Genomic DNA, 24,067 nt, shown 5'->3' on the forward strand with positions numbered 1-24,067 from the left:
CAGTGGGTCAAGAGTGAACTTCACGCCTTCACCCTCCCCCAACTAAATCAGATACCATTTTTTCAGTCAGGGCAGATCTGGAGGGGGTGAGGGATGGTCATACAGATTTGAGTTTCAAAATACAGCAGATGCACTTTTTCCTTTTTCTTTTTTTTTTTAACTCAACAGGGGAAGTTCATTAACGTGGTGGTAATTCAGATGCTTTCCAAGCCCTTTGCACACTAAATTCAAAAAACAAAAAACAAAATAAATCCAAACAACAGATGCTTTAAAAACATTGACAGCATTGTGAGCACTCTCAATTTTTAATTGTACATGTTAGTACTGACCCATGAAGGTGGTGTGACAGATTCGTATAATTTGAACTTTTCGAGCATTTCAAAAAGAGTCTCGGGTCAAGAGTAGAAATGGTGTTATTTACACTGGTTTTCACATGCAGCTCAGAAGCTGAAAGTAATTGCAGCCAAAAATCACGTCCTATGTAGATAAAAGACATGTTGCACACCATCGCGCCCTCTCAGGCTTGACTCTCTCGCTCATACACACTCTCACCCACACACACAAAAACAACCGACGACACATCCGATGGGTATTTGTTTCCATTTCTTCTCTTCCTTTTACAGCTAGTGTCCAAAGCACTTACATGTTGGGTTCTTTTCAATTTGCAGATTTTAAACATGAATCAATGAATCATTGAAACCATCTGATGTGGTACATACTGGTTGAATAAGACAATACAAAACACAAAAACATTCAGAAACAAATGTATGAAACTTCCTTTCCAATCCCTTCAGCCTTCCATTTTGCACAGCACCCCCTTGTGGTCATTAGCCAGCTGCACGCCCCCCCCCTTCTCTGCCCGAGTTTTGTTTCAGTTCTTGTACATCAGAAACGTAACCAAAATTATAGAGACTTACACAAAAGAATCCATCCACTGCTGTTTGTCATATCCTGCCATGATTTGCAGCCACTAAAGCCGGTTTTAGAAATAGCAAGGACCCAGATCAATTTCTCACTACTGTTCATTTTGGAGATCACAAAGAGCTTTCTTAAAAGTTGTGCCAAGCGACAATGGACTAAAAGGACCCAAAAGAAAGCACTGCATTGTTCTGACCCAGGAACGTACATCTGAAGTCAACGAGCAGGCAAAATATCCATCGCTGTGAGCTCAAAAACCTCTTTATGTGGCACTAGTAATGGCCTTGACTGCTTGGTTGAGATGCTTTTGGGAGGGTGCTACATGGCAGACAAAAAGACAGGCAACTAAGTGAGTGAACATACCAAAAAAAAAAAAAGGGAAGGGGGGGGGGGGGGGCTTCATTTCACAAAACAAATTGTAGACTGAAAAGAGTTTAATAGATGTGAACTGTGAAGAGTGAACATAAGACCAGAAGGAAGAGCAGCTTCCTGCTAAGTAAGCTGCTGCTCTTCCAAGGAGGGCGTGGATACACGAGGTGTTTGAGGGGCAGAGAAGCAGATGAAGCAAGGTGCTATTTCTGCTGCTGCTGCTGCTGTGCAGCACTGTGCTTAGGTTTCTCAGTAGTACATCATCCAGACAACATCTGTCAGGACAGATTTAACCCTTACTTCAACATCCAAAGGGAACCTGATCATGTGGCCTAATGACTCACAATCGATCATCGTAAAAGAAAAAACGACATCATGAATGAAGCATGACAAATAGTAAATTATACGCAGGTCAATTGCATCCTTTTTAAGATTCTTTTTGTACATATATGCATACAATTATACTTTCTAGCTAATCTTTTAAGTCTTCATGTGGGTTTTATTTAATCTGATCAGCGTTCGTTTTACAACTATATACAATGTACAGGCAGCAGATCATATACCTTTTACAATGAATGAGTGATGATACAGGGAAGTCTTAATAGACTAATGTTGACTAGATCTATTTAGACAATATACATTGTGAATAATTGGAATTTTTTTTAGAAAATGGCATCTAAAAAAAGGATGAAAGATAGTACAAGAGACAAAAATTGTAAAAGCCCTCAATATGTACAGAAAAAAAGCCAATATAGCATTTGTCAACAACAGGAAAAAAAAAAAAAGTTAAACTGAAATAATTTTCTCCATATACACATATCATAGCTCAAAAATATTTCCAAAGCTAATAGTCTCTCTGATTTGGTCACAGAAGTTAGAAGACAGTGAAGCATAGTGAAAATAATTATACAGCCTGATGAGGATCTCAGCACAGCATCATCACAGGGCTGCTAAGGTTAAGTAATGAGATGCACAAACTACTGTTAGTTTCTCTCATGCAGATGCTCCCCTTGATTGTAATTCGTGACTAAACAAGCTGTCAATCTACTGCCACTGAAAGTTAACAGAAAGAAAGAGCATTGTGAGGTATTAAGGTTACTGTCCCCAACAGCATGGTCAGAATTCTGATTCGGAGAGGATGAGAGCAAAGAAATCATACTCCAATCAAACAAAGACGAACCTGTCCCAGGATGTCACCAAGTCATTCAAAGTCACATTGTAATGTTTGTTGACTCAGGGGGTGTTGTAGTGATATTTGGACAACATTTATAGTTTTCAAAAACACCTGAAACCTCGATGCCAGCTTACGAAAAGTTTACATCTATTAGCTGCCATTATCTTTGAGACCTGTTTAATTATCATCATCCATCAGGTATTTTAATGGAAAAATCTGCCGCACTGTAAAGAAAGATAAAATTTGCATTTTTTGTCAAAAGTAGAGAAAAACATTGCTCTTGACATCCTTGTGGGACTGATTTTTGGGTGACTTTGATTTTTAACTCATTAGACACAGGAGTGAAAGGGTAAAATTAAACCAAGTGATATACCAGATCTAATCCACCAGGACCATTTCCCTCAGATTGAAAACATGACCATCACATAAGCAGAATTACAAACGAAGCTCATACAGAACTCAATAGGTTCAGGGGCTTTTAACTAGCTAAGTCAGAAAGGCACATCACTTTGATATCAGGCATAAATTAAGTCAAATTACTGCAGAAATAAACAGACTTTCACACAAATAGTGCCAGTACGATGAGCATCCCCATCAAAGACATGAAAAAGAAGAATTAAGGGGAAATAAAAGCATTCAGTGTATTTAACTACATTCATAACAAGCTTAATTTACATGTATGTGCATGGTGACCACGTTCAACCAGGTTAAATAAATCTGAAATGAACTCATTGCAGGCTAGACTCTGGACACAGATGGAGGAAAAGTTTGAAACACAAAGCGATTTTCAGATCAATTTTTAGGCCTGGATTATATCCACTCTAATGTATGAACACCCTCAGACTAAGCATAGCAATGAATATTTGGATGTTTTACATTGATCTACAAGCTGCTGCTTTACTACAGATAAGAGCTGTGAGAAAATCTGAGCATGTTCAATGAAACTAGCCACAGGTGATCGAAGCGAGCATCCCGGATCTGTTTGTTAATGTGACTAATGTAGACGACTCCCTATAGAAACATAGGATAAAGAGGCCTACTGTCAGAATCGGAAAAGACGAGCTTAAGTCCAGGTGTGATTGTGACCCAACGATGCTCAAACATGCTTTAAGCAAATTAATGTAATTTAAAATGAATACAACTCTGACAAGTTATATCACTCATGATGTGAAGGATCAAAAACAAAGGTTACCCAACAAGTGTGACTGCACTAAATAGACCTTTCAAAGCTTTTTCTGCTGCCTTTGTAGGACTGAAGATTCATATCTAAAATATCCGAATGCAAAGCCAATCATAAATATCAAGGGAGCAATGTCAAAATAAAACTATGGTTACTGCAGTGCTTATAGTGGGCAACACTTTTCCTCTACTGTGACTAGAGAAGTCAAGTGTACCACAGTGAATGGTGTGCGTGTGCTTTTGTGGGTGATATCGGTGCTGGGCAGAGGGTGTCTGTGTGTGTGAGAAAAATACTAATCAAAGAGATTAGGAAACCAATTAAGGGGGGGAAAAAAAAAAAGAAGAAGCAAAGTTCATTGATTGATATGTTTACCCAATTATTCTTGTGATGTCAATAGTCAATAGGGTCTTCGTAACATCTGCATTTTTCTCCTGTGTTCAACGCTCTACTGCTCCCCATGCAACTTGAGGGCAGCCGCCTGCACTGATGTCACAGGGGGACCGTTGGAAGAAAGGTGGGAGGTGAAAGGAAAATCGTTTTCATAGTTCCCTTGGTGGGGGCTTTTAAAGAGCAACAGGAGCAGCTCATCACTGCCAGGACTGAGGGGGGAAGTTATTAACCTCGGCCAGGTCTTGCACAGCCGAGCCTTTGTGGGTGTATGTCAGCTTGATCCTCATTCGTAGTTGTTGCTGAAATTTTGGAGAGATAAATATTCATGAAATAGGAAACTCCTCAAAAGGCCAAAAAAAATAAATAAATAAATAAAATAAAATTTGGGAAACTCACCTTCTGTGGATTGAGGACTCTGATGACCTGCGTAACAGTTCCCTGGTTAAGTGCTGGGACAACATTACTGCTAGGGGAGAGGAGCTGCAGCTGGAATGTCTAACATACAGAGGACGCTATGTTAGATGAAAACTTAATGATACCAAAGAAAAATTGGGTGTCATAACAGCACCTTAAAATATGGATGCTTTCAGGCCCCAGACAGTAACTGATCAATGTTCAGCTGAAACTACTCATCTGCATTTATTAGATAATCTGACTAAAAAATTCCATGACACATATACCAGGTGGGTAGTCAACTTGCACCTGGCAGGTACCCCCTGCAGTATGCTGGCAGAAACCCTGGTCTTATTTAACCCAACATAACCCGATATAGCCTTTAGACTACAAAAACAACAGCACATGGTGAGGCTTCACTTATATTACACTCGTAAGAACGCCTACATTTGAATAATAATTAAAAAACAAAAAACAAAAAAAACTGTACATTTCCCTGTGAAAGAGTATTTTAAAAGCCGATTACTAAGGAAAAACTTCTATTCGAAGAGTTGAGAAAGTTAAAGATAAAACAGGTAAACAAGAGGCCAGAAGGCAGTTAGTGAAGATTCAGTAACAAGAACAGCTACAACAACATTAATAATAATTATAATAATAAAAACAGTAGTAGCACCAATGGGTCATGTGATTTTTTTTTAATCTAAAAGATAAGCATTCCTGCAACAAATAATTAATCAGAACTAGTTAAGAGTACTGCAGATAAGAAAAAAATAGCATACTAAAGCCTATTAATAATTAATTCTCACTAGCACTGACTGCTCAGCAGTGTTTCCAGCTTACAACATTCATGCAGGTTCAGCCTACACAACATCCACTGCGAGTTACTGAGTTAGCCTAAACCCAGTGGAAGATTATTTACATCATAATGGAACTAAATGAAAACACTGTTGTGATTAAGAATTAATTACATTTTAGTCACAATACTAGTACTGGACTGCTCACCTTTGGTACTGCAGCCTGAAAAACAAAATCAGTCATGTCTGCTTCTGTTGAGTTGGATGCATGGATAGTAATGACTGCAATGTTGGGGTTGGGGTTAGCTCTCTCAAACGTAAAGTCTATTTTCAGGCCGTTCTTGTTGTACGCCGTCATGGGAGGGATACCTATACAGAGAGGAGCCAATGATTAAAACATTTAGAAAAATACTAACATTTCAATGACATTTCCAAGAAAACAAGATTACAATGACCAAGTGCTGTATTACATTACGACTCCCACACAAACTACTGTAAATGTGGTAATGGATGGTCAAGGTGAGAAACAGGCTCTCACCTGCAGCTGCAATGTCATTAAAAAGGGGCTGTGAGGTGAGGCCATCCAAGAAGAAAGAGGGTTGGGAAGTGGGCACTGAGGGAGCAGGAGCAGGGGATGTACCACCTGGGAAGGGTGAAGCAACATACCAGGGTTTAAGAGGACATGGACACACTAGGACAACATACACAGTTTACTCATGCGTCATTTAAAATGGGTTTTAGGTGGCATTTCAGCATTACATTAACAAGTGGCATCTTTCTAATAAACATTGTTATTGCTGCCATTCACACAATTCCAGACAAATCATAACTTTATATAAAAGCGACTACTACAATTTTTAAAACCGGACATACATGCTGGTCAATGTGCAGCAGTTTAGTGCAATTTCTACTCTAGTGGGCAACAGGTCACCATTACTATGCACAAAAATTTTGCAGATATTACAGATGTAGTCACAGATATTTTACCAAAACCAAACAGCAGCCTGTAACAGACACAGGCTGGGTATCACATTCACATTACTTGCAAACAAAAGGGTTATAGCAGGCCCTTGCTTTGCTCCAAAAGGAGAAACAAACATATGTAAACAGAGAAACCTACCACTTAGCGAGAGGTCACCCAGCAGATCAAGCAGCTCTCCTCCCGCTGAAGCTGGCTTGGTGGACACTGTGTTCTGGATTACCGGCACAACATCATTACCACCCAACAGGTCTAACAAATCATTAGCCTGCAGAATAGGGACAACACATAAACATGATAAGCATACATGTACCATTTTAAATGAAGATAAAACCACAAAAAATCTAAAATTTATTATCATCAATAGACTTAAATGGAACCCATTTCTTCTGAATTGAATGAAAATATACAGTGTCCTAAATAAACTTAAGACAACTAGATCCATCCTATTAATTCTAGCTCTAACCCCAGATGTGGGTTCTTCCTAATATAAAGACTGAAAACAGTTCTCACCTGGTTGGTTGGCTGGGTGATGGGTGGTGGATGTTTTGCTTCCACAACAGAGGGCTCTGTCTCCCCATTAGTCTGTACAATCTCTGTGGGGCCATTAGAAGCAGTTTTCTCCATAATGGGCATTCGCTCTAGGAGAGCTGGCCTATTGTCAGGAAACAAACAAGGACAAAAGACAGACCAAACTCAACCACTTCAGTTTCTCTTCCTCCCTCCTGAAATCTACTCAATGCTACAATGTGCCTGTCACAGATATGAGTAATTTTGTAGTAAAGTAGTTTCACCTCATATGGTCGTATTTCTTGAAAAGCGCATTGTACTCCACGGCTCTCTGCTGAAGCTCCACGTCGATGCTACTGCCGTATATCGAGACCACCTTCTTGATTCGGCTGAAACAAAAAGGAAATTTAGTATTGATTATGGATAAAACTTTATTATTTTGGAAACCAAATATTTCCAAAATATGTTTGTTTGTTTTTTTTCCACACTATAGGATACCATGAGATGCAAGTGCAAAGTTAAGCCATATATTATAATACTATTTCTATACTACTCACTTTACACTGGTGAAGCGAGTAGACAGCTTCATGATGGCAGTAAGGGCGTAACCCCGGGTCACAGGTGTAGACAGGTTAGACACCAGGAGGCCTTCCAGCACGTCCAGAACTTCATCCTCAGTCACCTTTGTTCAAAAAGAAAAGAAGAAAAACACAAAATCTGATTAACAGGTTATGTACTCCTAAATCTCATTTTTGTATATGTGGTTGTGTGATTTGTGCACCTGGATGGGCTCCTCCTCTTCACACTGCCCAGACACAAGCAGGTCTCCATACTCTCCTATGCACCAGGATGCTACCTGTACTAGAGGTTGCTACACAACAGAGAAATAGATGTCAACCCCTAAAACTAGTCTGAAATGTAAAAGCTGCATTATATAAGAAATTCTATTAATGTATGCTTCAAAAATGGAGACATCACAAATCTAAGCATGACCGAAACAAGAACTGCTCTGACCTGCGAAATGTCATCCAGCAGAGCTTTGTAAAGTCTCTGTACTGTGTAGGCGTGCATCTCCACGCTGTTTGTGATGAGCTGGATGAGGTTGGGAACGGAATCATCTCGCACATAGCTCCCCGCCTGTAAGGATGAGCAGAAAGATCAATGAGAAATGCGAATGAACTGTAAATATTTATCTGCAGATTCGCAGTAAATCTAAATCTGTGTTGGCCACAGAGGACTGTTACTAGATTTATTTTATTTGTAGTACTCAATGTGATGCTTAGAATAAACTACTGTTAAGTGCTGATAGATTAAAATCTAAACAACAATCAAAAGGACTTCTTAGGCCCTGGAGTGTTTTTGTAATATACTTACTGTTGTCAGGACTCTCATAATGGTGTCTATGTGCCATCTTTTCGAAGGAGCATATCTGTAACAAAGAATACACTGATTAGGCCCAGCAACTGTTTGAAAAGGTAAATCTTTTAAATTAAAGCGTCAACTGCCAGGAGATAAATGCTGTCAGAAAATAAAGGTGTCAACAAAGTCTGTCAGACGATGGATCACTCATTGTATCATCATACAGCATTTCAGCTTTGGTCATCAGCGTGGTACCACAACCAAAGGCATTTACTACATTTTCTAATTCATGTAGACACATTAACTTATATCTGGTACTACCAAACCAGAACCTTCCATGCTTAAAGAACAGAAAACAGGAAAAAGACAATTAAACCCAGGAATTACAACCTTCCACACGACAAGGTCAGCCCAGACATGTTATTACACTATTACAATGTAGTAGTGGGTACAGCTGTAAAGTGTGGTGAAGTCTATCAGTGCCATACTTCTCAGCAGCTAGAAAGACTCCTGATGCACAGTCTGCTTTGAATTCAGGGTCACAAGAGTCCAGGAAGTAGAGCAGCTCTTTCATCATGCCTCTAATGTTGTTTCCATTCACCAGGGCAAAGCTCAGTTCCATTGCACGTCTACACAATGAAAAATAGAAAAGGGTCAGAAACAAAAAGGCAAAAATAACATGGCATGTAAAGTTCCTCTTCTAGTAATATGACCACTATGAACCACCTCTTGATGGAGACATCCAGGTCTTTTAAGCAATCCACAATGGTGCTCCGATGCCTCTGCACTGCATTGTGGTCCGTTTGTACCGTCTTTAGTAGAGATGTCAAGGCCACATATCTGGAGTTGATTAAGAAATGTCAACAGGTTTTAATCAAACTTTAGACAAATCTACCCTTTCAAGGTCAAATACTGCAGGGGAATGAATTACCTTATATTTTTGTCATTGTTAAGAAGGAAGCGACCTAGTATGTTAATGGCCAAGACCTGTACGAAAGAAAAAGCCATTTAGACAGGATTAAAAAAAATAAATAAAATACAGAAATATCCCCATAAAATTTCCCTAAAATTAAGTTAACTCACCCTCAGTCCACTTTCAGACTTGATGTCCATTATAGTCAGTACGGTCTCGTACAGGATTGCATTGCCTACATTTTTACTCGTTTCTGTGTTTGTCGCAACCTACAAGAATATACACACAGTGGATTTGTCAGAACACCACTTAATATGTGAGGGTTTAAATCTAAACAATTTTTCAATTCTAACCTGTGCAAGAATGTCATTCATTGCCTCACTGGAGTCATCATCACCCTTGCCTAAAATTCGGAGTAGTCTCAATATCCGCACCTAAGAAAAGAAGCAGCAGCAGACCTGTCAGATTACTTAACAAATGTGATATACGTTATTGTTCCTCACACCTCGCTTGCTGCTGATCTGTTGACATTTTGGTGATTTTTTCCATTTGCTGTACAGCTGTACAGCTGAGCAACTGCATGCTTAACACAGTTTGCAAAACTGTCAACTCCTAGTTAAGATCAGGACATTTTTAGCACTTTTTTCTATGAACAAATCAACCTTTTTCTTGCTCTATCAACTCAGTGGACACTTTATTAGGTACAGATATTCAACTGATTGCTAATGCAAATATCTAATCAGCCAATTACATGGCAACAACTCAAAGCATTTACATGGTCAAGACAAGCTGCTGAAGTTCAGAACGAGGAAGAAAGGTGATATAGGGGACTTTGAAGGTGGCATGGTTGTTAGTGCCAGACGGGCTGGTCTGAGTATTTCAGAAACTGCTGATCTACTGGAATTTTCCCACACAACCATCTTCAGAATTTATAGAGAATAGTCCGAAAAAGAGAAAATATCCAGTGTGCGACAGTTCTCTGGGTGAAAACGCATTGCTGATCCCAGAGTTCAGAGAATAGCCAGACTGCTTCAAGCTGATAGGAAGTAAACAGTAACTCAACTAAGCACTCGTTATCAAGCACAAAAATCATCTCTGAATGTACATGTCAAACCTTGAAGCAGATGGGCAACAGAAGCAGAAAACCACATCAGGGGAGCCACACCTGTCAGCTGAGAACAGGAAACTGAGGCTACAGTTCACGTAGGCTCACCAAAATCAGACAAGTGTTGCCTGGTCTGTTGAGTCTTGATTTCTGCTGTGATATTTGGATGCTAGGGTCAGAATTTAACACAACATGAAACCGTGGATCCATTATGGCTTGGATCAGCAGCTCAGTGGTGTAATGGTGTGGTAGATATTTTTTGGACACTCCACACCCATTAGTGCCAACTGAGCATAATTTAAACGCCACAGCCTAGCCGAGTATCATAGCTGATCGGTCTGTCCCTTTATGATCACAAGGTATCTAACAGCTGCTTCTACGAGGATAATGTGCCATGTCAAGAAGCTCCAATCAGCTCCAAATGGTTTCTTGAACATGACAATGAGTTCACTGTACTCATATGGCCTCCACAGTCACCAATTGAGCACCTTTCAGATGTAGTGGAGCGGGAGATTCTCATTGTGGATGTGCAGCTGACAAATTAGCAGCAACTGTGTGATGCCATCATGTCAATATGGACCAAAATCTCCAAAAACATTTCCAGTATCTTTTTGAATCTTCGCAGTGAAGAATTAAGGCAGTTCTGAAGGCAAAAAGGTTCCAACCTTGTACTAGCAAGGTGTACCTAATAAAGTGTGCAGTAAGTGTAAGTCCTGATAATAGTTATAATCATCTGATGATAGCTGCTAATTGTTGTACAGGGTACTTGTATCATGCAAAAGGGAGATTTACCTGCAGGAAAGGGTCACTTATGCCTGACACGTCATGCTCAGGAGAGTATCCAGACATTATTAGGTTCTTCAGGATTCTCACCAACTGTGGAACCAGCTACAAACAACAAAACAAAACAAAAACAAAGGGAAAAAAAAAAGAGAAGTGGTGTCACAATATTTTGTGTGGCTCTCTGAAATATTACTTTTTAAAATAATTAACGTGTATAACATTGTTTTTGATTAATGTTTAGAGTTAATGATTTCTCAGTAAATGTGGCAAATTGTTATGAAATGCAAAGGGATTGGGATTCTTGTTTATTGAGGCAGAGTAATATGGTTAAACATAAGTGACTAATTGTTTGAGGTTGTGAAATAAAAAACTTGATTGTACAAAGCTGAGAAAAAGAAGAGAACAAGAAAAGCTCCTGCTATGACTTTTGAGCATAGCTGAGTATGAAGTGTAAAACACTAGTATTTAAATTAACACCAACAGAAAGTGCATTAAAGCACGAAGCTTCTCATCATGGTAATATCTTCTATCCTACATAGTTTCAATCTTTCAGAGATTTTAAAAACAGAATAACAAAATATGACTTAAGGGCTCCAACAATTTGGGAAACAGTTTGGCATCTTACACAGTGCTAAAAAATCAGAGGGCTGGTTGCTGCTTTTAATCCTGTGCACCCAGTATTGTAATAATCAGGGGATAAGTTTACTTTTGTGTGTTTCACCGAAGGAGTGCCACTTATGAGAACGTAAACTGATGTGCAGGAAGAATTTACATTTGGGATTGAGCATGTACAGCTCCCGAGAAGAGGAGATGACATTAACGTTCTATTTTTAAAGCATGAACTTTTTTGGACCTGTATTCTTGATACTTTGGCTACTAAAAGGTCTTCATGAAGAAACTGACATTCGTCCTTTTTCATGAAGACCTTGTATTCCTGTGTCATATAAATTCAGTTTTTCTGTTTATGTGTCATGGATCCATGTACTTTCAGCTTTAGATTATATCATATTTAGTATAACCCACAGCGACATGGCTGTCAGTTTCACATGCTCTGGAAAATTTCTTGAATAAGTTTTTAATTACAAAAATGTTTGGAATTCTGAATACATTTTCCTCCAAAAAGAAACTGTCTGGGCTCTTATGGGTTAAAGGCATGAATAGATGTGTCTTGACCCAGCACACTCGGGAGCTTGTTTTCCCATACTGTGTGTGCTGTACTTCAGGGACACTTTAACACTACTTAGCAGCTTAGTACATGGGAGCCAAGTTGTTGGGATATTCTTAAAAACAATGATGACAAGCTTGCAGCATGTAAATAAAACAGGGAATTTTTTTTTTTTTTTCCCCCAATTTTGTTTTCAGACTGCTTTATTACATGACTGAAAACTTTCCAGGCCAGATCACTTTATAGGATGTGCTGACAAGATCTTCTGCAGGTATGACAAGAAAAAGAAAGCCCAAATTACAGAGTGGGATATTAAAAGGAAATTTTAAATAGAAAACGCTGAATTTGTCTCTCCTAACATGACATCCCAGATGCCAAACTCTTTCTCAAAAGTCAAAAATAGCTCTTCACAGTCATACAGGCCCAAAACAATTACTGATGTAACAAAATAAGCTTCCGAGCCTTCTTGCAGTGATACTTAAGTGAAAATCATCTGTTCCTGGTGACAACACCTGTGGTAATCACGTGGAAACACACCACCCTGAGTGCTTCTAAATAGACACTGATCAAATGAGTGGCAAAAACATTCAAAACCATAGTGAGAAATGTATTTGACAAATGGACCAAGAACGTTTTTTCATAATAGTCAAAAACACTGACAGTAATGATCACTGTACAAGTTAAAGAAATTAAAAATTTCTAAATTAAAAACACAACATGACAGTACTTAACACAAATCTGGTTACATCTGAGGTGACTGTGAGAAGTGATTACTATTTACAGCATGCACCAGCTATGAGATCAGAATGTACTCTTACCTTCTCATTCTAACACAATGCAGGAATTGTAACAAAGACAAATGACAGAAAAAATATGAGGTAGATGTTAGGGAGGGGAAAACTGGAAATCATTCACTTTCAGAGAGCTTAAAAATAAATGTTCAGATCATGAGCATGAGGAGTGGTGCCTCTGGCATAGTTTTGTTATACCTAGAGAGGGAAAGGTACATACAGCAGCAGTTGAAATACAAGAGGTAAAGACAGCGGTAGGAGATAAAAGACTAAGACATACTTTGAATGTAGAGGAAACCTCTAACGCATTCCAAACCTCAAACAGTTTAATATGTTTGTCTAGCTTAGCTACAACAAAAGAAAATGTGTAGGCAAAGGAAGAATGAAATGTGACGTGGGCTTAAGACAAATGCAAAAGTAATTACTTTAAGCTCCTTTAGCCAAAATAATGTGTACCTTTCTGAAGTGGGCCAGCATGTCGGGACTTCTTTCACACATCTCAGTGAGGAGGACAACTGATGTATGGAGAACACCTGGGAGAACAAACAATGACAAGATGATATTACTTTGAAGGAAAATGTTAGCATGATGTTAGCATCGTTTCACTCTGTGAATCAACTATTTGTTATTATGAGGATAGCACTCCATTTGAAAACACTTTAATGGTCACTGAGAAGTCACATAGAGGCTCCAGTCAGATTTATAAAAATATGGCATATTAGCAAACCTATGGTTAACTGTAACAGCTGACAGCAACATGATTCTGATTTGAAAATACCCAACAGGCTTCTCATTCCCTAATGACCTTATCTAATTGCTACAAGGGTGAAAACTAATCATTAATGGAAAGCAGTGGTGGCTGTGTTTTGAGACCACAGAGATATAAATATGAAAACAAATGTTGAAAAGTTGACAACATTGAAAACTTGTTCACATCATTGATTAGACTGGGTACTAGCAAGTGATAATATATTTTCCAGCATTAAGACACGTGGTCTGTTTATAATAGCTTTATTGTGGTTGCACAGGAAAGTATTAGCAATTCCTGACATTGCTTGGTGCATGTATATATCCATCTTATGGCCCTTCCATTTATACATGTGCAATACAAGACAGTTACTCATAAAAATATTCATTTATCTTAAGAAACTTCATAATCAGAAGCAGACATTAAAGCACTGCCACAAAATGTCAAAGAACAAGTTATCTAAAAAAAAAACAACAACAACAACAATAAAAACTTTTTCTTTGACATATCCTCCATATGTTGGGATACACAATCCCTGGAGTATGTGACAGACTCATTAATTCCAATACCCTCTGCAAAGGACAATGCAGAAAGGGCATCAGCTGCCCAGCTGTTATGAGCAGAGCAATATGAGTGGCATGAAAGAAGACAAACTCTGCATTTGTGTAAGACAACCACATTTCCCCATGAGCCAGCAAGTGCATCCTGACAACCCATTTAAACTCACCGTGGTTCTTCTCGCTCAGCAGGTTTTTTGTTGCTGGCAGGAACATTTCCATGAGTTCTGGGACCTTCCTGATGACATGTACAGCGCACAATGCTGCCTGTAGACAAATATTTAAAGAGGAAACGGTGCAACCTTTTACACAATATCTCACTTTTTGAGTGTTGGGTGTGGTGTTAAGTGTTTAGCACACATACCTACTTTTCACCCCCAACAGATTCCAATACAGATGATTAAATTATACATAAAAACATGACAAGAGTTAATGCTCACTTTTTCCTCAAGTAGGAGTTGGATGTTTTAAGGAGCTTCTCTACTTCCCCTGCCAGGTCACGACACATTTCTGAAGAACCCATGCAGCCTAAAGTGCACAACGCTAGGCCCTGGACATACTGTGTGCTGTGATTCAAATCACTAGTGTGGGAGAAAAGAGTCAAATAAGCCATGGAAACACAGAACATTCTTAAAAGCTACAACAGAGAGGAACACATGTATACATCTTATGAAGACTATAATGAAGTTTTAGTACTAGATGAGGAAAGTTTTGCAGCTGTGTCCATAGGGCCATCAACTCATATTTAAAGTACTGGACTAAAACTGTATTTTTCATCAAGTACTAAATCACTGTGTCTGGCCTCCACTCACTTCTTAATGCAATTTGTCATTAGCAGATGGACATCCTGCCTCTCATCCAACAGCAGCATAGCTCCCAAATAACCTATTCGTTTGTCAGTGAACTTCTGAGATGCAATCAGCTTCAGACACTCCAACTAAAAGGAGGAAAAAAAAAAAAAAAAGTGTGTCACCAAACAATCAAACAAGTGTAACCTTAAGACACCTTGTACACATACTAGCCTCCCACCATAACCAAACATACCTGTCCAAAGTGCGCTGGGTAGCCTAACATGTGCATATAAAGCAACTTTGCGACATTTCTGCAACGGTATGTATTGTCTTCCTCTCTAAAGGATGAGCGGATAGCAGCACACTCTTTCTGGATCATCTCACGCTCCTCTGCCTGGGTCCGTGCTGTCCGGATAGTCCGGATCAGCTCCCGCAGTCTGATCGGAGCTGGCATTCTCTGGAAAACAAAGAAAGGAAACCAGTTGGCACCAGACCAGACTACACCAAAACTTGAGAAAAATAGAACTTTTTCGTCTTCACTTAGTTACCTAAAATACGCTAACCTATAGTAGAAGGTAAGAATTTAGGTTTTACAGGTACCGAACAACAGCAACGCATTTGAGCTGAGCCTTTACTTCCTAAAGTGTACGCTGAAACTACACTCATAAATTTCACTTGGGATAAATGATGGGAATAAAAATGGTATTTTTCAGTTTTCCAGTAAACATATCAATTACTAAATTATTAAAAACCTGTGTATGAGGAAGACCTGACTTAAGGTTTAGAAAAAAAAAAGTGCAGAAGCGAAGTAGAAATTCAATCCTCACGCAAAGAAGCTTCTAAGCAAACAAGCTACAGGAAGAGGTTTAAATATTTATGAAGGTACCTGCTTGCTTGTGAGAATCAACTTTTATGTGTTTGCATCTACCAATTACCAAAAACTGCACTTTACAAAAACTACAAACCAACAACTACAAAGCGTGGCTCTTCAAAACATAAACAGCAAAGCTGTCCCATGTTAAAAGAGCTCTTCAATGAGGCAAGTCTCACTGTAATATAAAGAAAACTGTGCGGCGATGCAACATACTTCAAATCAAATTTGGTGCTCCATAGAAGGTTTTGCCATCCTCCAGAGGACAGTCACCAGGACTGTAACAATATGTAACTGGGGTTTCATTTACTCAAGCAAAAAACCAAACAAACCAAACAAACAAAAAAAAAACAACCAAACAAACAAACCCAAAAAACCCAAATTTTTGGTTTTATGGATTTTGAATGGAATGGTGCTCTCCCGTCACAACCTGTACCAGTGGTTAAATTATCTTAAATGGGTTTAATAATAACTACAGCACAAAGACTCAGAGCAAGCCAAATCAGTTTAATATGCACATATTGCAAATGTCAGATTGTTGGAGCAGTTTTGAGTGTTACAAAATGTATTCTGACCAAGTGAGTTTACACAATTTACACAAAAATCAAACATTTTAGAAAATGTTTAAATGTTTAAGTTGTTTTTAACTTAGTAGGTTCAGGCAATTTTACTTATGTACTTATGACCACACATTTCTAAGCAGCCACCTTGATTTTAACTGTAAAATTAGCTGGCAAGTTATTAGTTGTGGTCTTTTACTGAGCAGTAGATACATTTTGTCTCCCATCTAATGGATGGCTTTTATCTGGTAGTATGCAGGACATAATTAAGCTGCTACGGCAGCAGAAATTATCGTAATTACTTGACAAGCAAATCCATATATCCATCCAAATCCAGCAACCCAGTGCTGAAGTGAGAACATAATGCACTTTGACAGATGAAAGAGCAGAGACCTTAAAAAATTCTGCCAAGATGAAAAAGCAGATGGCATCGCAGATCTGCAACATTTTTAAAGAACAATATCGTGGGCCCATTATATTCGTCACATTGGTTGTGTTGCTCACAAACAGTGGCACTGCCACAGTTCCATACAATTTATACCAGCACTGAGGGTGCAAATACTTGCTGCAATATTCTACTGAATAGGTTCAGCAACTCAGACAAAACCCCATTATCAGTGCTGTTATAGAAAAGTTGTCAAAACTGCAAAGAAAAGAAATCGCTTTGTCCCCCCCACCACCCACCCAAAGGTTGTTCCAAAAAGCCTCATCTTTTCCAACTGTTGCAACATCTCCTTCCGTATAACCTGTGAGTGAGCTTCTGTCCTGACACATACATAAACACTGGTAAAAAAACAACACAATTGTACATTCCTGTTTTCAACCCTGCAGCATGGGCCACAGCGCACATAAGGCTACAAAAATTGAGAAGTCCACGACAGGCCGAAATAACACCTCTGTTTGCTAAGGATGCAGCTATTTATTATTTATTATTTTAGTAATCAAGTATTGGGGGGGGGGATCAATTAAGAACTTTTGTCTTTTTAACGATATAAACAAAATTTCAAAGGAGAAAAAACAGGTGTTTCAAAATTAACTGCTCAATGGTTTCCATTTTACAAACTGCGATGTTTTCAAATGTTTAACAGCATACAGCATCTGTCAAAAAACATGACCCATTACCGATGGGGATATCCTCCCACCATTAATGGAAAATATAAAATAAATGTATAAGTCTGGATAACATAACAGCCCCATTTCATAACAGAATCTTATTACCTACAGCAAAACTATTTTGCCTTAATTTGGAGATCTTTCCCTAAACTTTTATCCAAATACTTTTAGTCACCCCTGAGTTAATAAAGATATAATACATATTCCAGCAAAAGAATGTTTAATATTAATGACACAGCATGTTTCAAATTGTTTTGAATAAATGAGTAAATGACTGTAGAAATGTTGATAAAATACTTTTTTGTAACCACATCACAGAACAGACAAATTTCCATGGTAACCAAATTAGAGAAAGCACATACTGCACTCTTGTACGAGGCTGTACACTACATAATGTCTATTTATATCATCTATAACAATAAGCCAGGTATAATGCATACTTACAAGGTATTCACATTATATTATACTTGTGTGTACATCTTTTGAAGAGTAAAGAACACACATGCTAAATTTCATGGCTCAACTCCTTGTGGTTTTGGAGTCTACAGCCTGGAAAGGTAAAACCTCACGGACAGACGCCCACATAGATGTTTTAACAATATCCTCCCGCTTTATATCAGGCTGGAGGATAATAAGCATAAAAAAGCAGACCCTTTCATTGTATTCATGTGCCATTACGTTTTTCTTAAATGCTGAAATAAAAAATAATCTCAAGTAAAGTAATGTCAATTAAAATAAGGTATGCACACAATCTAAACTAAGGAATAAAAAAATATTCCTACTCTGTCTTCTTGGAAGGCTTTCTTACATTAATAGGAAGCAAAAAGAAATAATAGTATATCTCCTGGTAAATTTGGTATGTGTTCATATGTATGTGTTTTTGTGCGTGTATGTCTGCGTGTTTAAGTGTGCCAGTGAATGAGTGAGTTTGTGTGTCTGTAAGCCTTTAAAGAAGCATGGGCAATAAAGAAAAGTGAGCATGTCAGCATTCTGAAGTTTGCCCTGTGATTTTGTGCTGCTGAAAAGATGTCCTGATGGTGTAGATGTTAATAATTTATGTTAATAATTCAGTGACCAATACAACAGCCCCAGGTCAGCGGCCCATGTACATTTTTACTGGAATATGAAGAAGAAAAGAAAAAAAAAAGCTTTTTTTTTAATTTTTTTTTAACTTTTTTAAAAATATTAATACAATTAATATTTTCAATTATTTCTCTAAATCTGAAAAATAATGTTGCCAAAGCCTTGAAATAAAAACAGTGTAGCACACCACATGCACCCCTTTGGACTTGCCCCTGCTGTTTGCAGGTATCACTGTGATAGAAGTGGGAAGGCTGCTGAAAGCCTTCAAGCAAGCTGCCTGATTTAAACACTGTTATCAGACTGAGTTAACAGTTCATCTGCATATTTTAACTTCTGTAGCTTTACTGTATATTTTTTGCTGTGTAAAACAAACAGCAGTGGATGGAGCAGCTACAAGTTCACTTTTCTTCACATTGACGCTGGTTTATCAGGTCGACTGATGAGGACTCCCCCCTTTTTCCCAGTAAAGGCTTTAATGATGATTACAGTAACAAGCTCTGCTGTTTTCGTACACTAGAAAAACCTTTTCACTCCACCTGAGCTCAGTGTCTCAGCAACAGCACTGTGTCTTTGCTTGGTTCGTGTGTGTACACAGACTCAGGCTCCACGTTAAACTATGAGACATGACATCTTAACTGATGCTGCTTGTTGTTTAGTTTTTTGTTGAAAATGGGGGGGTTTTTTTTTTTTTTTTTTTTTTTTTTTTTTTTGTTGTTTTTTTTTTTTTTTTTTTTTTTTTGTTTTTTTTTTCCTTCCTTTTTTCCTTTCTTCTTCCCCTTTTCCTCCTCTCTCCCTCTTTCTGTCTACTTTTCGCATATGGGTACATGTGACAACTCAGCGCTCCAGAGTTGTCAATTAAATGAAGCATCAAAGCAAAAAAATTTGCATTGACTATTTTTTATAATCGAGTTACTCGATGAATCATTGCAGCCTTACTGTTCACGAGGCTCAGAACAGCAAGCTTAATGGGGCCATCATTCCTCTAAAAGTGGGACGGCATCGATTGGTTCTTTATAAAGGAATGCCTACAACCTTAACTGAGTAGAATTCAATAATAAGGTGGCTGGAAGTCACAGACTTTCCCTAGTTTGTTATCCAAGTAAACATGAGGATTTAGTTACAACTGCAAAACAGAAATGATTATGCTCTTGTTCCATAACAGTTACCACATCAGCAAAAAAGAGTTATTAAAGTATTTTAAATAAATTTTGTAGTCGAGGGAGAATTTATTCCTCAGAGGTGATTACTGCCATCATGATAAATATCTGAGGAAAAGTCTTTCAAAATGAAACAAGTTTCTGATTATTTTTCCTTCAAATGTCTTAAACATACACTGTATGCAGCAGAAGGCAAGAAAAAAAAATTAACCTTGTGGCTCTACTAAACCATTACATAAATAAAAAATGAAATATAAGCCTTTAATCTACAATGGCCCTGTCATATCTTATGGAAAATCTTAGGTTGTGATCCTAACATGAAAGGTAAACTTTGGTTCCCACTCATGACTGTTCAGAACAAGCTCTGAAATAACCAAATACAAACTTTCCATCGGTCTTCAACATACCTGATTACACTGCCCAGTATTCAGTGCAAGAATATTTTCATCAGAATGAACAAAGAGGAAAAACTCCTTAAACATTTCATTATTAGATAACACTCATGAGACCAAAGGAAATTCTCTGAAATTGTGCCAGTCTGAGGGAACTAAAGATGCACACACAGAAGGAATGAGGATATCCTTTGTTGAGTACGGTGGCAGCTTGTGGACAATCTAAGAACTCACTTTGATCAAAGAGGACCAAGGAGGATAGTCAGGCAAGGCCACACTTTAATAAAGCCAGAGACTCACTGTCCCTCTTAACACCATTTAAATTACCTGCACTGAATAGACCCAGTGTTGGGCTCTATTAATCATGGCTCCCCGACTCTTGCTGTGCTTATAATCAAATGTGTACACATTAAAGAACATAAATCCAGCCTCTGCTGAGAGCTGATTAAATTACAGTTTCACATTCTTGTAGTTGCAGAACAGCACCACATTCTTCTACAAACACAACAATATAATTTTAATTGCAAATTACTGACACTGCTTTCAGATGAACAGTGCATTTTGCCTTCTCATCCACAGATGAATGAGAGACTGTGGGGTGGGGAAGTGAGCTTATTCAACACTTGTGGAGCAACAGCTTATAATTCACTTTACTTTTTTGGTCTTCCCCCAAAGAAAAAAAAAAACTTAAGAATAAAACTAGAAATATTGTTAGCCTTTTTTTTTCTTTATCAAGTTGCCAGAATTAAATAGAAAATGGAGAGACTTCTATATGAGGCCCAATCATGCTTAAGTGCACAGTCACCCCCCAAAGACCCATTCTGAGCCAGGAAAAAACCCTGATAATGTTATATATACAAAAAGAAGAACACTTGTCATACTGCTTCCAGACTGCACTGGACATTTCCAAAATCTCCAAACCTTATAAACAGCCTAACGCATTAATCCATCAATTAATTAGGAGGAACCATGCAAAGCAAATTTATCCCCACCAAACCCATCCTGGCAAAGATCCAGTGAGATATCACTCTCACATATGTATTTGCATGTTTTACATACACTGTGAAAGGTTCACAGAAGAGCTAACCAGAGCTGCTTTCAGAGCCTGATAACCAGCAACAGGTTATAAAAAAATATCCCATTTACCACAGTATGCAGTCAACCTGTCGACTCTGGTATCAAGATACAAATCACCATTTTACATTCCTATATGCCATGAGCACTGTATGGGTAGAAATAGAAAGCATGATGTAACATCCATTTATAACTTTATTTTTTTTTTTTTTTATTAAGAGCTGCACATTTAAACGAAAAGGTCAGACAGACAGCTCTACAAAGAACCATACACAGAGCTGTGGCTGGTGAAAAGCATTTTCCAAACATCGGCAGGCTGCACTAGGCTTTGTTTTTTCCCCTCTAAGCATTCAGCTATGCATCAAGATGTTCTAAATGCAATAATACCAAAGCAGACCACTCTACTGCTTCTTTTATAACCAACTATGGGTGACCAGCTTTGCACAGCTACAAATAACTGATATTACTACACAACACTGAAGAGCAAAGTATCAGCTTTGACACGGATTACATTTAAAGCCTCCTCCTCAGTGCACATTCAAATGTTGAGTACCATACTTTGGTAGAGGATATGAAGGGCTCATAATAGTCAAAATATTATGACAGGTGTTTTACATGTATACTCCACAAACCTTTATGGTTTTTCAGATTTTGTTTCTTTCCAAACAAGCATGCAGATTCCAGAAAGATTAAAAAGTCTGCTGATTTCTATATTTATGTGCAACTGCAAACAGCCACGCCTTTCTCCTACCACGTGCTGAAGACATTGCTGAATATAGTGAAATGACTTTATATACATTTTCTGACTGGTCTTCAGAATAGCCAGCAAAGAGTCAATAATGAGATCAGTTTTAAATGCAGAGACTACAAAGTTACTCAGTAGATTGCCAAAGGTTTAAGTCTTCTGCCATCACTATCAGTTGGAGTGAGTTAAGCTAAGCACATATTTAATTGGCTTTGTCAGCCTGAAAACTGACAAAGCCTACAAACTACCCCTGCTTACAAGTTTGCAGCAGGTCTTTGCAAGCTTATCCTACTGCAACCTATTCAGCAGGGAAAGCATGCAAAGACCCCAACACTACTATTAAAAAAACAAAACAACTAATATTGAGAACATGAGTACTTTGTTTACCACTAAGTTTGTGGGCTGCTTACTATGCCAGAGTAAAACATCAACAGACATCAAGGCAGTGCGCACTCACTCAGTACTTCAGTTGGCCAAATGACACTGATGAGCAATGTCAAAGCAAATCCTAAAGTGCAAAATTATTTATCATCTCAATGGCACCTTTGGATTGTGTTAAATCCTGGATATCCCTTCACCAAAGGCAAAATCTTTACAATCTTTTACATAGCTACAGTTAGTAATAATCCACCCCATATAATAGACAATACATGTAAACAAAAAAGACAATGCAGGACAACTTTCGTCTTACAGGGTGAAGCTAGTAGGAACTGAATACAGCTGCAATCTACAGTACTGAGTATGACTTATAGGTGAGTATAGTAAAACTGTAAAGTAATAAACAGGATTCTTCTTTTTTCGCTTTAAGCCTTCAAACGTAACAGTATAGTTGGTTCTAAATACCTCGAAAGCCTACAGGTAAAATATACTGCAGGCGAAACGCATTACAATACACGAGCTTGTAGTTTACCTAGAGTGGTTTTGGTGTCAATACCACAAACAATGGACCTGAAGAACTTGCTTCACCTGAACCTGTGGAGACGTAATTTACAGCGTCTTTCAAAAAAACGTAGAGAAATCACCCATACTGTACGTCATCTCATTTGCTCACTTCCTACTTACAGCTGACTTCCTTAACACTAACGTGCAAACTGGTTCTGGAAAATGACTTAAACTCGGACGATGGCAACGCAGTTAGAAAAAAAGCGCTTGTCTTAAGTGTTACCTCCTCATTTCGCAGCTTGTCAGCACCTGTTATCCACCTCACGGAACTGGACAAAAATCAAGTCCACGTCCTCAGCACACTAAGCTAGCTATCGTTAGCTTTCTTGATATCCCAATTAAACGCTAACTTACGTCCGAAACGTTTACAATTGGTTAAATATTAGAAAAGTCTAAATGTCTTAATAATCACGCAGCCAAGCGTCACATGCTTAATATGACTTAGAAAACGCAAATCACACCAATGAAGAGCCAGCTAACAACGAGCTAATTCTGTAGCATCTTAAAAGGGAAAGATATCAGGATGTCACTACAGTAGTAGCTTCATCTTAGCTGGCGCCATACTATTAAATTAAAGTTTACACCAACAGCATTATACAATCAGAGTCAGGCCATTACACCTGACTCTGAACGCCGATTGATCAGGACATGATGCAGTTTAGGCCTTCTTGAAGCACTTGGATTATCAGGCTAGCGTAGCCACCTGACCAGTAGCTTGTTTTCATCATTACCTTACCCAAATACTCGCTGAATTAAAGGCAACTTGTGTCTGCTAGCTAGAAAGAGAGAAAATATCAAATTGCCACCGCGTGTTGCCACGATTACGTTGATTTAGTAGACGCAGCGTACTACTGAGCTATACATCCCCAGCCCAGTAAGGCTACAGCTATGCTAAACATGCTAGCTAACTTAGCACAGCCCCGGTGCACTAAGGGCTGCGACTTCCTATGCAGCGCCACAGTGACAGTTGTCAACGTAAATACAGTCAAACCACAGACAATTACTCACACATAATGCTATTTCCCCTCATTTATGCCGACATATTGTTACTAGGATGTACTTACTAGCCGTAATGATGCCAGAAATGACTGGAATCGTCTCTATTAGCAATGGAGGGAGGAACACACTAGACATGCAAAATGGTGGCTACTCCAGCCTCATCACATCTACCGCAGGCGGAGGGTTACACTGACAGATCGCAGGGGTTCGTG

At 38.5% G+C, this 24,067-nt stretch overlaps 1 protein-coding gene across 1 annotated transcript; it reads right to left on the reverse strand.

Annotated features, from left to right (window-relative positions):
- Window positions 1-149: 149 nt before the first annotated feature.
- ap1g1 (adaptor related protein complex 1 subunit gamma 1) lies at window positions 150-24,055 on the reverse strand. The gene is given in 24 exon segments (XM_030726421.1): window positions 150-4,330; window positions 4,428-4,526; window positions 5,427-5,587; window positions 5,757-5,861; window positions 6,339-6,465; window positions 6,711-6,852; window positions 6,992-7,096; window positions 7,265-7,389; window positions 7,489-7,578; window positions 7,722-7,844; window positions 8,082-8,136; window positions 8,555-8,695; window positions 8,793-8,906; window positions 8,998-9,053; window positions 9,150-9,248; window positions 9,333-9,413; window positions 10,877-10,972; window positions 12,851-12,859; window positions 13,280-13,356; window positions 14,299-14,395; window positions 14,553-14,709; window positions 14,941-15,065; window positions 15,173-15,376; window positions 23,921-24,055. Coding segments are annotated over 23 exon segments (2,487 nt in total). The 5' UTR covers window positions 15,374-15,376; window positions 23,921-24,055; the 3' UTR covers window positions 150-4,228.
- Window positions 24,056-24,067: the final 12 nt, after the last annotated feature.

The sequence above is a fragment of the Archocentrus centrarchus genome, chromosome 3 (assembly GCF_007364275.1).
Source record: "Archocentrus centrarchus isolate MPI-CPG fArcCen1 chromosome 3, fArcCen1, whole genome shotgun sequence".
NCBI classification, from domain to species: Eukaryota; Metazoa; Chordata; class Actinopteri; order Cichliformes; family Cichlidae; genus Archocentrus; species Archocentrus centrarchus.